The sequence below is a fragment of the Pangasianodon hypophthalmus genome, chromosome 11, assembly GCF_027358585.1.
Source record: "Pangasianodon hypophthalmus isolate fPanHyp1 chromosome 11, fPanHyp1.pri, whole genome shotgun sequence".
Classification (NCBI taxonomy): domain Eukaryota; kingdom Metazoa; phylum Chordata; class Actinopteri; order Siluriformes; family Pangasiidae; genus Pangasianodon; species Pangasianodon hypophthalmus.
In genome coordinates, this window is record NC_069720.1 from 7191875 (window position 1) to 7206585 (window position 14711).

The 14711-nt window shown below is 37.9% G+C and overlaps 1 protein-coding gene across 7 annotated transcripts; it reads left to right on the forward strand.

Moving 5' to 3' along the window:
• The first annotated feature begins 698 nt into the window (after positions 1–698).
• Positions 699–13904, forward strand: cant1b (calcium activated nucleotidase 1b). 7 transcript variants are annotated; one of them, XM_026930568.3, is made up of 5 exons: positions 705–858; positions 8334–8474; positions 8576–9214; positions 9849–10052; positions 12528–13904. In XM_026930568.3, the coding sequence occupies exons 2-5, from the start codon at positions 8471–8473 to the stop codon at positions 12896–12898; spliced, it is 1218 nt and encodes a 405-aa protein (XP_026786369.1). In that variant the 5' UTR covers positions 705–858; positions 8334–8470; the 3' UTR covers positions 12899–13904. The 7 variants fall into 7 exon arrangements, with proteins under 7 accessions (XP_026786372.1, XP_026786369.1, XP_026786368.1 ...); XM_026930567.3 differs by having other exon boundaries at positions 707–858; positions 8401–8474; XM_053238020.1 differs by lacking the exon at positions 705–858 and adding an exon at positions 5275–5671.
• The last annotated feature ends 807 nt before the right edge of the window (positions 13905–14711 follow it).

Here is a 14711-nt window from a genome sequence, read left to right on the forward strand (position 1 = left end):
TAACTTTTGTTTCCAAAAGAGGAGTGTCTACTTTTAATTTTGTATGTGGGGTGGCAAACATGGGCAAGGGCACCACCTAATCAAGTATAATAATGCAGAATATTTGATTTGTGCCAAATGCCTGAAAGAAAAGGGTTGCACCAACAAAGAGTAAACTTTAACCTGGTTTAGATAAGAATGTGTCTGTTAGCCCAGTCGCATAAAATACTTACCCTTGTTTAAAAAATAATTAGCTTTGAATCTTGTTGCTGCATTAATGCTAATGGTGGTTATAGTTTTTATTAACTATATCACGATATGTTTTTTTAAAGTTAGTGGTGAAATTTATCAAATGAGATTCGTTATAATCTGAAATCTAAAGTAAAACCCCTACTTTGAAATTACTTCCTCGTTTATGACCTAGGGCATGTTTATGTAATGAGTTGCCTCACTTCCGGGTTTGATGGGACTAAACAAAGCTCCCAAAATTCCGACATGGTTCCTACTGGAAGTTTTTTTCCCGAGCTGGAAGCTGTAAGTATAATCACCCAGGACGTGAATGCAGCATAAACAGACCCTTATTGTTATTTCCTATGCTTCTTACTATAAAGTGAGCGACTTCTTGACCGTCCAATCAGCAGACTTCTTTAAGTGTAAGCTCTTAGCCAATCACAGCCGGGGAGGCGGGATTTAGAGCAATGCGGGTAGGAGGTAAAAATCCTCCGCACTAACCGGTGTGTTGGCAGACTTCCTTCGCAGGGCGGTCGTGGTGGCTGAGACGGGAACGGAGCTCTGGCTGTACCGACGCTGTGTAAACGATGGAGCGGATGTAGCGCGCTAATCTACTGCAGAGTTTGATTCAGAGCGGAGATTCGAGCTGTACGTATTTACACTACATATTTATTAACTCATATGAATACTTGGTTTATGTGCTTTATGTTCGAATACATTACTGTGCTAGCTAGTAGTCTATGCTAGCTAATAGTTAGCAATGACTGAACTTTAACGTAACTTACGTAAGCTAGACATTAACATGTATACGCTCAAAGTTATAACCCAAAACGGAACAGTGGCCTATTCAATAAGATGTCTTCAATGTCCGACGTCACATACTAACATACTAAGTAGTATGGATAAACAATAGGCCACACATGGTAACTATGGTAACCTGTCGTACTATTTTTGCATACTACGTAGTACGGAAATACGTGTTTACGTAGTCGTGGAATCCTCTTTAGCTAGCCTGTTAAAAAATAGTTCAGTTAGTTATACAGTAAGCTTTTAAAATATTAAAATTATTCCATTACAGATTAAAAGCTTATTCTTGATATTTTGTTGCCATTAAGTTATAATTATTAAAATGACCAGAATGAAAGCTTGGTATGAAATATTTTGGTTCCTAATCACCATCACTGAACCCTGAGGGATGTTATATAGTATATACTATACACTTGCCACTGAATTTCCTGAATTTCTATCATTTTGATAATTGTTTAAGCTGTGTGAATATTATTTCTGAGTGACCAATCCCTACAATTCATTTCATTGAGAATCTGCATTTTTTAGAGAAATAGAAAAAAGTCAAAAAAAAAAAAAAAGAGAGAGAGAGAGAGAGGTATCATATAGGCCTTACTACCAAAATGCCCCTCTTCCCTTAAGGTGCCTTCGTATCTGCTAGAGCTGACATATGTTCTTAAGTTCCTTATCAAATATTTAACAGGATGCCTTGGATGACTTTCAAATTTATTAGTCACACTCACAACAATACACAGTACGACGTGCAGTGAAATGTTTTTTCTTATGTCTGTCCGTGACATAAAATAGAATTTATATAAACTGGAGGTAGAAAAAGAATAATATAAAAATATAATATAAGGGATATAAAAGATAAGTGGCAGCAACTGTATGAGTATATTTGTAATAAAGTGCGCGTATGTGCAGTTGTTTGTGCAGTGTAATGCTGTGCAACATCAGGCTGAGGTAGCTGCAGTGAAATTGCCAACATGTATAAATATTTATAAATACACCGTAATACGGTTATATTAACAGGAATGGAGGGGGTTTGGGAGTTGTGCAAACAAGGTCAAGTTCTAGTCCTAGGTGTTGTCCTGGTTGAGGGCCCAAATGGCCTGTGGGAAGAAGCTCCTCCTCATTCTCTCTTTGATGATCTTCAGGGAGCAGAAGTGCTTCCCTGATGGCAAAAGAGAGAAGAGTTCATTGTTCTGATGTCTGAGGTCCTTCACTATCTTCCTGACCTTGATGCAGCATCGCTTGCTGTAGATAGACTTGAGGTCAGGGAGGTCAGTGCGGATGGTATGCTCAGCTGATCGCACCACCGTCTGGAGAGCTTGCCTATCCTGCTTGATTCTGTTCCCAAACCAGGCGCTGATGCTTCCCATCAGGACGCTCTCGATGGTGCAGGTTTAAAAGTTCCTTAGCACCTTAGAGGGCAGTTTAAAGTCCTTTAAGCATCTAAGATGATAAAGATGCCGACAGATCTTCTTCACCAGGGTGTTGATGTGACAGGACCATGACAAGTCCTGTGTGATGTGAACACCAAGGTACCAGAAACTGTCCACTCTCTCCATTGGGGCTCTGTTGATCTTAATGGGGTGGTAGCTTCACTTCTGCTTTGTGCTAAAGTCCACTATCAACTTCTTTGTCTTGCTGATGTTCAGGAGGAGGTTGATCTCCTGGCACCAGTTCTCCAGGCTTTTAATCTCCTCCAGGTAGGCCTTCTCGTCATTATCAGAGATCAGGCCCACCGCAACAGTGTCGTCAGCAAACTTGACAATAGTGATAGGTGACTTTGTTACAGCAAACAGATGAAAACAGAAATCATTATGGTCTAAGGTTGGGCTGCACACAATATTGATTGAAATAATCACAGATATTTTATTCAGTATTAACATTTTAATTACTTCTCTCATTTAATGGGACAGTTTAGGTACAAATTGGTTTATTGCACTTAATTATCGAAAGTAATGAAAACAAAAAGATAGATAGAGGATGTAGTAAAAGTTTAGTGAAGTACACAAAGTTTCAGTTTTTTTGAGCAGCTGTTTTTTCTGGGAACTTTGTGTGTTTTGCTTAACTACATCCTCTCGTATTATGAAAACACTGCAGTTACTTCCGGTTCTTCTTTAGATACATAGCTGAATAGATAAATATGCAGTTTAGTGCAAAAGTTTGCTTACCTCTAGAACAAACTGAAGAAGATAAATCATAAGATAGAGGTTATTCAGAATTCATGATAAATACAAATATTTGCACTCAACTGTACAATTTCCTCCCAGGTATATGAATGATAAGCTTGGTATTTAATATACTAATACAAAATATCTGGCATTAGCCAGTTATCTAACTCCAGCTAAATATAACAACATTTCAATTTTTTTAATTAATTGACAACACCAAAATCATGATAACAATTTAATTATGATTTAGTCTGTGTATGTTGGTTCAACATGTTTGTATATTCACTGTGAGGCCTCAAACCCTCTATAGCCAGCTCATAAGAGTGCTAGGTTTTACATTAATGTGTTAAATGAATTAAGAATTTCCATTTTATCATTCATTTTTCTAGAAACACTTTGGTGAAAAATGGTTAAATCGTTCTTAAAATCCCAATGATGTCAAAGCAAAATTGGTTGATTGTGGGCATCTGTGAGATCATGTATGTGGAAGAGGGCGGATAGCACTTTCCTTCAAGTGTCTTACACCTCCATTGACACAGCATGAGCAGCAGTTTGAAAAGATGTGGCTGGCTGGCTTCGCTTGTCTCAGAGAAAGCATGTGTTAGCCTACATCTTCCTCAGTTGATCGCTGTGACATGATCAGGGAGAGCAGGCTAGTGGATGGGAATTGGCAGGTGGCCAAATTGGGGGTAACTTGAGGGAAAAATGGTTAAATATAGAAAAGTATGTTTTTCTTTATGCAGGGTTCCAAGTAGAAGCCCTTTGGGAAGCTAAGAACCCTTAACTATCCAAACCTTTGAGGAATCTTTTTTTTCCCTAAGAACGTAATTTTTCACACAAAAAGATTATAAGTGTAGTAGTAGTAATGGTACTAGTAATAGGTAATAGCTGATAGAATTTGTGTTATAAGTCATGTGTAACAAGCCATGCGTGTTAATCTAGGCCACATTGAGGATCTTTACTTCCAGCTCACTAGTTGTGTGTGAACTCCATTTTTTTTTCTCGCTATTCTCTTGTCTCTTAGGCATTATTATTAATAAACCTGAGAGAATGAGCCATTACATTGGTTACAGGTGTGTCCCTTCAGCTCTACTTACTCTTACCTTTATATTTATTTTTGTTCTTTGTGAATTTTTTGTTTTCCAGTTTTACTACATTCTTTTCTAACAAAGTATATAAAGAAATGTTTTGGCCGCACCTTTAATCTGTTTTGATTGTTAGCAGAACTCAGTTGTATTTTTGATCCAAGTTCCTGCCGAAGACACCTAGCCAACAGTAATAGCTTGAAATGGGCTAAGACATCTTCAACTAATCTCAAAATGTCTTAAGATATATGATGTTTTTAAGATGTCTTATACCCCACCACTGTTGAATGCTTGATTCTGATTGGTTGGTTAATTTCCTGTAACAGCACAGCTCTGACAGCAATGCTGGCTGTAATTCAAATCACAGGTTTATATTAACGTATTTGTTCGTATAGTATTTACACAGGGGCTTGTAAAGCAGATGCTTCACATAAACAGAAGTTTTCCTCTACAGGAAGGTCTTCAAGACACAGGACTTTGTGCTTTGCAGTTACTCAGTAACATAACAAGCTGTGATTATTTTTTGTCTTATTAACTTCAAGAAAGAAACAATGACTGTCTATAGCTGCTATACCATAAGTCATAACAGGAATTAACTTGTTTCATGAATGTTTACAGCATTACATGTAACTATAAATGGATAAAAAGTAACAGCTAACAACTAACAACTTAATAAATATAAGTTATACTTAATAATATAAGTTGCTGTGGTAGATGAGGAATTTGTGTCAGGCTGTGTAACACAGCTCTGTTATTGATTATTTTCCTAAAGCAGCGTGACATGTCTTATTTTATTTCTTTGCCTAAGGAATAGTAACACCCTTTATTTCTTTCTTTTTTTTTTTTTTAAGAGATTCTTATTTTAACTTTTACAATTTCATGAGATTTTTTTGTAAGGGAATTTAATTAACTGTTTCCACTTCTTAATCCAACCAGAACCTCTGTTAATAGCTTTATGAATTCATCAAGATGTGAGTTGTGACAGCTTATATATTTTATGCCATGGTGTGATCTCTGGGTCTGTCAGTCCTCAGAGGCTCTGAGGGCTGGTGCTTGAGGGAGTGTACAGCCACAGGTGTTCAAAAAAACAAGCGCAAAGCATCTGCCACACAGAGCTGTGTGAAAATGCCTGTCATTGGGCCAAATGCCATTTAGCGGCACACTTCTGTTCTTAGGCTAATCAATAATCCACACAGGTAAAAGTTCAAAACCGACTGTACTGAAAATTTGCCTTAGTCATGATTACAAGGGTAGGCTTTTCCTTATCCTATGAAGACCGACAGGGAAAGGTTTAAAAGAGAGAAGAAGAAAGGGAGAAATTGGGATCAATTTCTTCCTGCAAGCGAGCAACAGTGTACTATATGGACCGAAGAAAGAATGATCAGAGAAGAGCAAGAAGAAGAAAGAAGGGTAAATAACGTGGAATCCATGTGTCTCTAGTGGCTGCTAGATTGTGTCTGATTGTAAACATACAACTAAATGCCTGCAGTTTAAGTAAAGCTGTGTTAGAGATTTCTTTTTTGTTTGTGAGAGTGAAACAATCAAGTTTGTCTCTAGTGTAAAATTACTAGACTTTTTTTATGTAGCCTTTCGAGTGATTTAGCATTACACCTGAAGGGTATTTGCTCTTAAAGCAGCTTGATTTCAGTAAATAAGGTGATATCTTCCTATACAAATTCAACTCTGAAACAAGACATACTAAAGCCTTTTTTAAATGTAAGTTAACAAACAAAAAAAAAAAAGGTTGGCATGCAGATTTGCCTCCATTTTTAGTCAAATGATTGTGGCGAGTACAGTGAGTTCAGGATAATGATGCTTGATGTTCACTAGGTTCCCTTTGGTTTTCTCTCTGTGCTGTAAAGCTGCTTAACTCCCTCCCTTAGTTCCCTTAACACCAGCTTCATAATGCTGGCTTAGGAATTGTTCGTAGTTTATAACACAAGCCATAAACTCAGAGTTTTTCTCAATTTCAGTAATCTGAAGTACACTGAGTAAGCATGCAGGCACAAAGCTGGAGAACCCACCTTTGCCTTTCATCCCCAGTTTTTTTATTATTATTATTTTTTTGTTTTGCTGTTGGCTTTTTTGAATGAAAATGTAGAACTTTTATGTTATATAAATTATAAAGGATAATGCTTTGCCTTATTAGTAATTATGCACTGCGTACATACATTAAGGTTGTAAATGCCCTGTAATGTTTGCCATGTAGCTGTGTTGTCCCTGTTATTTGATACTATTGTTTAGTTAATTAGCCCCTAAGGTATGATACCTGGTTAGAGAATAGGGGAACTGAGACCTTCTAGACAAAAAAAAAAAAAAGATACTCTGGGTTCACCGTTGATGATTGACTAAAAAGTGATACTATGTAATGTGCCTTTGAAATTCTTAAACAAGCAGATGACAAAAGTGATAAAGTAAAATGTAAATATTACTATTGCAAAGGGTTGCACCATGCAAACATGGCTTTTGCATAAGGGTGAACTTGTGTAACCTCTGTGTACTGCATGTGAGCATTACCTCATTCTGTATTCAAAAGTGCAGTCACTGTGAGTGAGTGTTTTTAAGGAGCGCTTTGGGTGGAAAACCTGATTTGTGCAATTTATCCAAATGGTGTCCTGTTTGGTGTCTAGTATTTGCTTCTTTAGATTTGCATTGAGACTACAAGGCTAACAAGTTAGTTTGTCTTGCCCGAAACCTTGCCTCAAAACACATGCAGTACTTAAACCACTCCTAAACATGTAACGTTAATCTATTGATTATGTATGTGGATTATACTAAAGCGCAGTTGAATTCTCACTTCTGATTGGTCAGAAGGATTTTGCAGTAACAACTATTTCCCAGGGACTTCTGTGGCAGACAATCTACATAATCTATGTCTAAGAATAAATTAATTAAAAAACATATTATTCAAACATAATTGTTAATATGCTGAAGCATTCTGTAAGTAGACATTTATTGCAGGAGTCACCAGTGTCATCCCATTTTAACAGTCAGTAAGTTTTCCACCACAGGAAAGTCTTCAGGATAGGTAGATTACTCTATAACATGCCAAGAGAGAGGGGAAAAAATGCTGGTGAGGGAATGACTGTTTATAGCTAGTATAATGTAATGATAGTATAATGTCATTCATCAATAAGTTTTAAAAAATTACAATTGTTGGCAAATTGCTGTGGTATAAGAGGAATAAGCTCCATGAACTTACACTGACAGAGTTCTAGGACTCAGAGTGTGTTCATCAGCACTAGGGAAGAGTTGATGTTGATTTTATTGACGTCACTCATTTACTGTACTGTGGGTGAAGGTACTCTTATCTAGGTGGCTACTTAATGTCTAGTACTTGAGCTCACATTTGTCACAGGTCAACACAAGTCTTTACAAATGATTTACACAACAGTAGCCAGTTGTACAGCATGGTAACTAAGCAATGACTCGAGACTTGTACATTAGCCCAATGATAGGTTGATGAGCCTAGCTAACTGAACTAATGTACCTATAACACCCACTGAATCATTTTTGTGGACCTAAACATGTACATTTCATGGTGGCTATATAATCAGAATCGGGTATGCAATAGGAGATAACCATTTAAAGATCACAATTTTGAGAGTCGGGTTATTTTAATTAACTAATGTCTCATAAACTTGATGATGTGGTTTAGGATTTAGTGTAATTGATAAAAAAAAAAAATAAAATTTCACCATGGAGCTGAACAGTGATTTTATTGGATCAACCATTGTGGACAACCAAAATCTCCTTTCAAGGCAGAATTGAACCAGAAAGCTAGAGGTCATTTGCATGATAATGTAGTTTTATTTTGAAATTAAAATTGTCTATACAAATTTATTTTATTTATTTTTTTGTTTTTTTTGTTTGGAAGCAGGCGATTGTGTAGCTAGAAAGTGCTGTTTAAACCAAGTATATAGTTTGGGCATTTAATTACAGAAAAGATTTTTGGATGATCAAAATCGATTTTTCATCTTAAAGTCAGAAATAGAGTGTTTTGCCACCTATAAATAACTGGATAACTATTATTAGGTAGAATGATTTGAAGCTACTGTGTTGTTGATTGCAGGCTGAGAGGCCTCGCTGGTAACTGGTTTGCTAGGACCAAATTCTACTCCCTTATGGATCTTTTTCAGGGACGTGTGGAAATCTGATAGTCAAAGCTGAAGACAAACAACCTTCCTTAGGCAAATATAGGCTTGGCATATGGGTATAAAACTCTTGCTCTCTCACTCTCATTCTCACTCTCTCTCCTGCTCCTATTTCCAGGCTCTTGATTTCAGTTTCTCTGTCCTCACTTCCTCCCTTTAGCTCCACCTTCTAATGACCTGATGACCACCAGGATCTCCATGCGTTCCCTGCCCTCCTTGGCCTCCATCAGCAGTGCTAGCTCTGACCCCCGCTTCCATTTCAAATGGAGGGCCATCACAGTGGTAGCTATATTAGCCTTGGGCTTGCTGCTCTATCTGCACCAAACAGCGGGGGGCGCTACAGCGGAGACACAACTCTTTCCATCACTGCGTCGTGCTGGTACTCATCGGCTGATTCGGGATGCGACGGCCAGAACAGAGGCCCGTTACAACCACACATACCCTCTGAGCCCACCAGAGCGCACTGCTAACGGTGTCCGCTACCGCATAGCCGTGATCGCAGACTTGGACACAAACTCGCGCAGCACCAAAGGCAATACCTGGTTCAGCTACATGCAGCGAGGCCACCTTCTAGTGTCAGACAACGGGGAACATGTGGAGGTAGAGTGGGACCCGGACAAGGTGGTGCTGGAGAGCCATTTATCAGAAAAAGGGCGTGGGATGGAGCTTTCCGACCTGGTGGCGTTTAATGGACATCTGTACAGTGTAGACGATCGAACGGGCGTGGTGTACCGCATTGAAGACAACCGGGCTGTACCCTGGGTCATCCTGCCTGATGGAGATGGCAGCGTTTCCAAAGGTGAGAGGAAAGCAATAGGAGAGTTAAATTTAAAATATTCCCACACCACATACTTATACTGCCGATTGCCATTTTCTACACCAAACTTTCTAGTTATTTCAGTGTTGTTTTAAAAAAAGAAAATGGAAATGATTTCATGTCTTATTTTTCTTTGTTTGGTTCAGAGGCAATTTATTTTTATAGTTTATGAATAATTTTTATAGTAAAAAATAAAAAAATGTTTAATATCTGGTTAGAAGTGAACAGTTGTTACTGTTTGAATAAAATATAGCATTGCAATATTTGTAAAAGGAGAAATAAAGGAAATGGCATGCAGACAGAATATTATAATTTTGTGTGTATACATCATATATATATATATATATATATATATATATATATATATATATATATATATATATATATATATATATATATATCTCGCTACTATGTACTGTTTATATATGCACTGTTTGTTGGTCTAGAGCACTAGAAAGTGTGTATGTGTGTGTATATATATATTTTTTATTTTATATTTTTATATATTTTTTTTTTTTTTCAAAATTGAATAATTGTGCTCAGATTTCACAGGGGAATAGACTGTAGTGAAACATGATATTAAAGATGCTTGTCCTTGTGTTTATGCTGTGAGCAGGTTTTAAGGCAGAGTGGTTGGCAGTGAAGGACGAGCACCTGTACGTGGGTGGGCTGGGGAAGGAGTGGACGACCACCACAGGTGAATTCGTCAACAACGACCCCCAGTGGGTGAAAGTCATCGGCTTCCAGGGTGACATTCACCACGAGAACTGGGTGCCCCATTACATCGCGCTGAGGGGTGCAGCAGGCATCAAACCACCTGGTATAAAAGCTCATAAAGCAAAACACACTTCACAAAATGAGATTCTAAATCTGATACAGTCAGCTTCAGTGATGAAGGCCAACTGCTTGACCATTTGGCCTTTTCACATTCCTCTGTATATACTTAATATTGCCTTTCATGACTTGATGCACTGTAGGACAGTGAGTCTCCAGAATGTGAGGAGCTCTTTGTGTTCAGTAGACCACCCAAATTAACATTAATAAATGGTTAATATGACTAGATAAGGGAGGCACAGAGGATTAGTGGTTAGCACGTTTGCCTTGCACCTCTGGGGTTGGGGGGTTTGAATATCGCCTCCGGTTTCCTTCCCCAGTCCAAAGACTTGTCCCCCGCCTTGTACCCTGAGTTCCCTGGGACCCTATGTATGATAAGCGGTACAGAAAATGGATGGATGGATGACTACATAAGCCGTAGAAAAAAAGATGACTGAAAATGCGAGCAGTATTTAGCTGTATTTTGCTAATGCACAGTGATATTATTAAAGACCTTGGACATTCCTTATAGATAGAGAGTTACATTTAAAGTGTAGTCGTATTTATTTACCGATTAATAGAACAAGATTGCCGTATTTAAAACAGCCATGAACTGAAATAAAGCAATAAGGGGATGTGAACCATTTTTATGACAATTGTATTGCAACATTTAAAGTTCCTGTCATATGATTTAATCTTAAACACTCATACACAATATATAGATGAGTCACAAATTAAAGGAAAAACAGTCTCTGTGGGGAGCGTTCATTTGTTTTGTTGGCATTGTTTGGCTCCACTTATCCCCTTAGAATCAATTCAATACAGACGTCTTCTGACTAATCACCTTTATCATCAAAACACCAGTTAAAGGAATATCTTTTGGAAGAATGGTGAATCCCTCCAGTACAGTTCCAGAGAGTTGAAGAATCTGTGCCAAAGGTGATCTGGTGGCTCATGGTGGCCCATGATGGAGCAAAACCTAAACAAAATAGTTAAACCGAAACAAAAATAAATTAGCTATACAGTAAATAGCTCTCTCATCAGTACCATACCACAAATCTGCCAGTATGATGCTAAACTTTTCACAGAGACTCAGTACAGTTCATGACCTAGATAATAAATGAGTGATGGCCCTTTGCCAGCCCACTGTTATCCGACCCACATACCACCATGGAGTGAACTCATCCCAATCTGGCTGCCAGGACACAGCTGCGATTCAGCCTCGATGACACCATATCTCTGTCATCGAACATAGAAAACTGAAATGCAGCACTACCATGTATGCCATTTATTAAAGCTTGATTCCAAACGCTGTAAAACCTTGGAAGTAAATACTTGCAGTTGTGCCTCTTCGGGCTCAAAATACCCTTGGCATTGCTATAACTGAACCTTTTGTGTGTGAATTAAAGTGTAACCCTAACCCTAATCTTAAGGCATTTAAAGGGAAATTTCACAGAAGTTTGAAGTGTGACTTCTCAAATGCACTTTTGCTGAATGTGCACTTTAATGATCTATCTCTTGTTTATTTCGCTCTTAATAAGGACTTAAGAACTAGTTTTGTCAAAAATATAGATCAGTTTATGAATATACAAAATATAATATACAATTTTGAACATATTAGTTGGCTCCTTTTTTGTTTTGACAGCAAGTTGACCGATAGGCAGCTGCACACACACACACACACACACACACACACACACACAGCTGCAGTCCTGCCTCTTTTCAATTCAGTTCATTTCAGCTCAGTATTTGCATAGCACTTTTAACAAAAGAGATTGTGACATTGAACATCTGACTTGAACTTTCATGCTTGCTTCTCTGAAATATGAACCAGCATATTCTAGTATACTCTTTTGTGTGTGGCTGAGTCCTGTTTTTGGAACAATGGCCATTTCTACTGTGTGAACCCGAAGCTCCTGTAAAACATCAATAATGACCTCAGCATCCAGATCCTGGATGGCCACTTCACTACAGAGATTTGTGTTTTCTCAAGTCAATTGGGTTTTTATTGACATTCCTCGATATATATCTCTATACATTAGAACAGAATGTCATTTCTTCAGGACCATGGTGCAACACATCATGCAGTATCACTGTACACAGGACTGCTAAGTGCAGATACACAACAGTGTGAGACAGTGCACGCATACAGTATCGGATAGAGGAACCAGTGCAAACAATTGTCTCTAAACTCTGTTGTCTCTACCCAGTATACAGTATGAATAACTGAATAAGTTAATGTGGAATGTATCAATAAATACTTGGACAATACTTTGGAGTACTTGTTACTATTACTACTAGTAGTAGTAGTAGTGGTAGTAACTAGTAATAACTAGTTAATTTGATTTTAAACTATGTGTTGCTGAAGACACTCAGATCTAGAAGAGGAGAAAGAACACACACACATGCAGTGATATTTGCATAATCCCGTAACAAAAAAAAGCCCACGGGTCATAACTCCTGTCCTTCTTGTCCTTCTCAGGTTATTTGATACACGAATCGGCAGGGTGGAGTGAACGACAACAGCGCTGGTTCTTCCTCCCACGCCGCGCCAGCTCTGAACGCTATGAGGAAACAGCTGACGAGCGCCGCGCCACCAACCTGCTCCTGACCTGCACAGCTGATTTCAGCCACATATCGGTGTCCCGTGTCGGGCGTCTGCTCCCCACCCACGGCTTCTCAGCCTTCAGGTTCATTCCCAACACCCATGACAACATGGTCTTGGCACTGAAGTCTGAGGAGGACGCAGGCAAAATCGCCACCTACATCACAGCCTTCACACTGGACGGACGAGTCCTGTTGCCTGAGACAAAGATCGGAGATGTGAAATACGAAGGACTGGAGTTCATCTAGTTTAGTACAGGAGAGTGGATTTCTTACATGGGAGTGACTGGGTATGTGACCATGTGTGCAGTGTCGTAGATTTAAAATGTCATAAAAAGATCAGTTTCTCTTTATGATATTTCTGTATGCAGTGGTGATACTATACACTGTATGTATTCATGTCCCCATGCAGACCTGCCAGTGGAAGCACCTGATACCTGTGCTGTCATGGCAAGGGAGATCAATGACGTCAAACAAAACGCAAAGACACAATTACATGGCAAGCTACATAGAGAGCTCACAGAGCTTACACGCTTGCCGTGTAGTCTTAAACGTGGGCCGAGTTCTTTCCTCAGCATCTCTGTGAAAAACAGTGCTGCTAAAGACTCAGGGTTTTTTTTGTGATTAAGACGCACAACATGGACTAACTCTAACCAAACAGGAATGATCCAGAAGATAAATTTGTCTTTTATTAAGTGGACATGAAGGATGAAGATGCAAATGAATCATGTTCATGTCAGTGTGTTTTTATTTATAATATTTTAGTCATGCAGATATTTGTAAATTGCATTAAAGTCACCCAAAACATATTCGGAAGTCAGGTTTGTGGTGGTTTCACGAAAACTACCATTAGAAAAACAGAAAAAACTTTTACCCTCATTGGACATTAAAGTGCATATACCTTAATATGCAAATTAGAAATGCCCCTACATACAGCAGTAGAGGTAATAATAATGTACAGTAATAATAATGAACAATTTTAATAATTAATCATTAGTAATAATATGTAATAATCAACCAGTCAACACAAAAAGAGTTTTTATTCATAAAACAGTATGATATAAAGGGTGAGGTTTAGGGTGACTTTAACAACGGGGTCTGAATGAGTGTTTTGTTTCTGTTTTATTCTTGTGTTTTAAAATCCTGCTGAAATGCATATATGCTCACTGAATGTTGCTCTTCTGAGTTGTGGCTGTGATCCTGAATATTTCACAGCCTTCATCTTGGACAAGAAATTAAAATTAAGATGCTTAAACACCTGAGTTATTCAAGAATATTATTTTTCCCTAATTTTGTCCCTGACCAATTACAGCACCTTTCCCAGTGCACCATTACCCATCAGGGTCTGCTCATTTCCCCTGACAGAAATGTGAGTACACTGTTGCATCACAAAATTAACCCTTTACTGCATGCTGCATTTATCTGGATTTTTTCTGAGCATTTAAATTTTAAACACCTATTCACTGATTGGTGTGTTTGTAGTAGGTGGGCACATTAAAATCTCCCACTGTCCTCCTCTTTTCCACACTAAACATCATTTAAGCCATTCTCATAAGAACTCTGCAAAAAACATTTACTAATCATTGGCTTTTAAATCATTTTTTGTCATTGTTTAAAACTTTTTTTTTTAAATTATAGTATTTTTGTTTAGTAAAATATGTATATGTCAGAAAAATTAAGGCATTTGCAAAAAAAAAAAAAAAGAAGAAGACAATTATTATTCAACATTTATTTTATGTATTTCACTTATATTTCATGCAGCTTTCATAATAATGGCTTACATGTTTTTGTTTCGAACATGGAAATGTTCTAAGGCCAGGATATGAAGAGGATGGCACTGGCTATTCCTATACAAAACAGTGAGGTTGAGTTAGACCATAATGCAGGAAGTGAGGACGAGTCAGAACAGGAGACAGGTATGTGCTTGGAGGAATTTTCAAATGATGGGTAAATTTCTACCTCTATTTTAACTACATCAAGTTAAAATATAACTTGTATTTCAATGAGAGGGAGGGATTTATTTTGAAAGAAAGTAAGCATAGACCAGTTTGAAAGTAGAAAA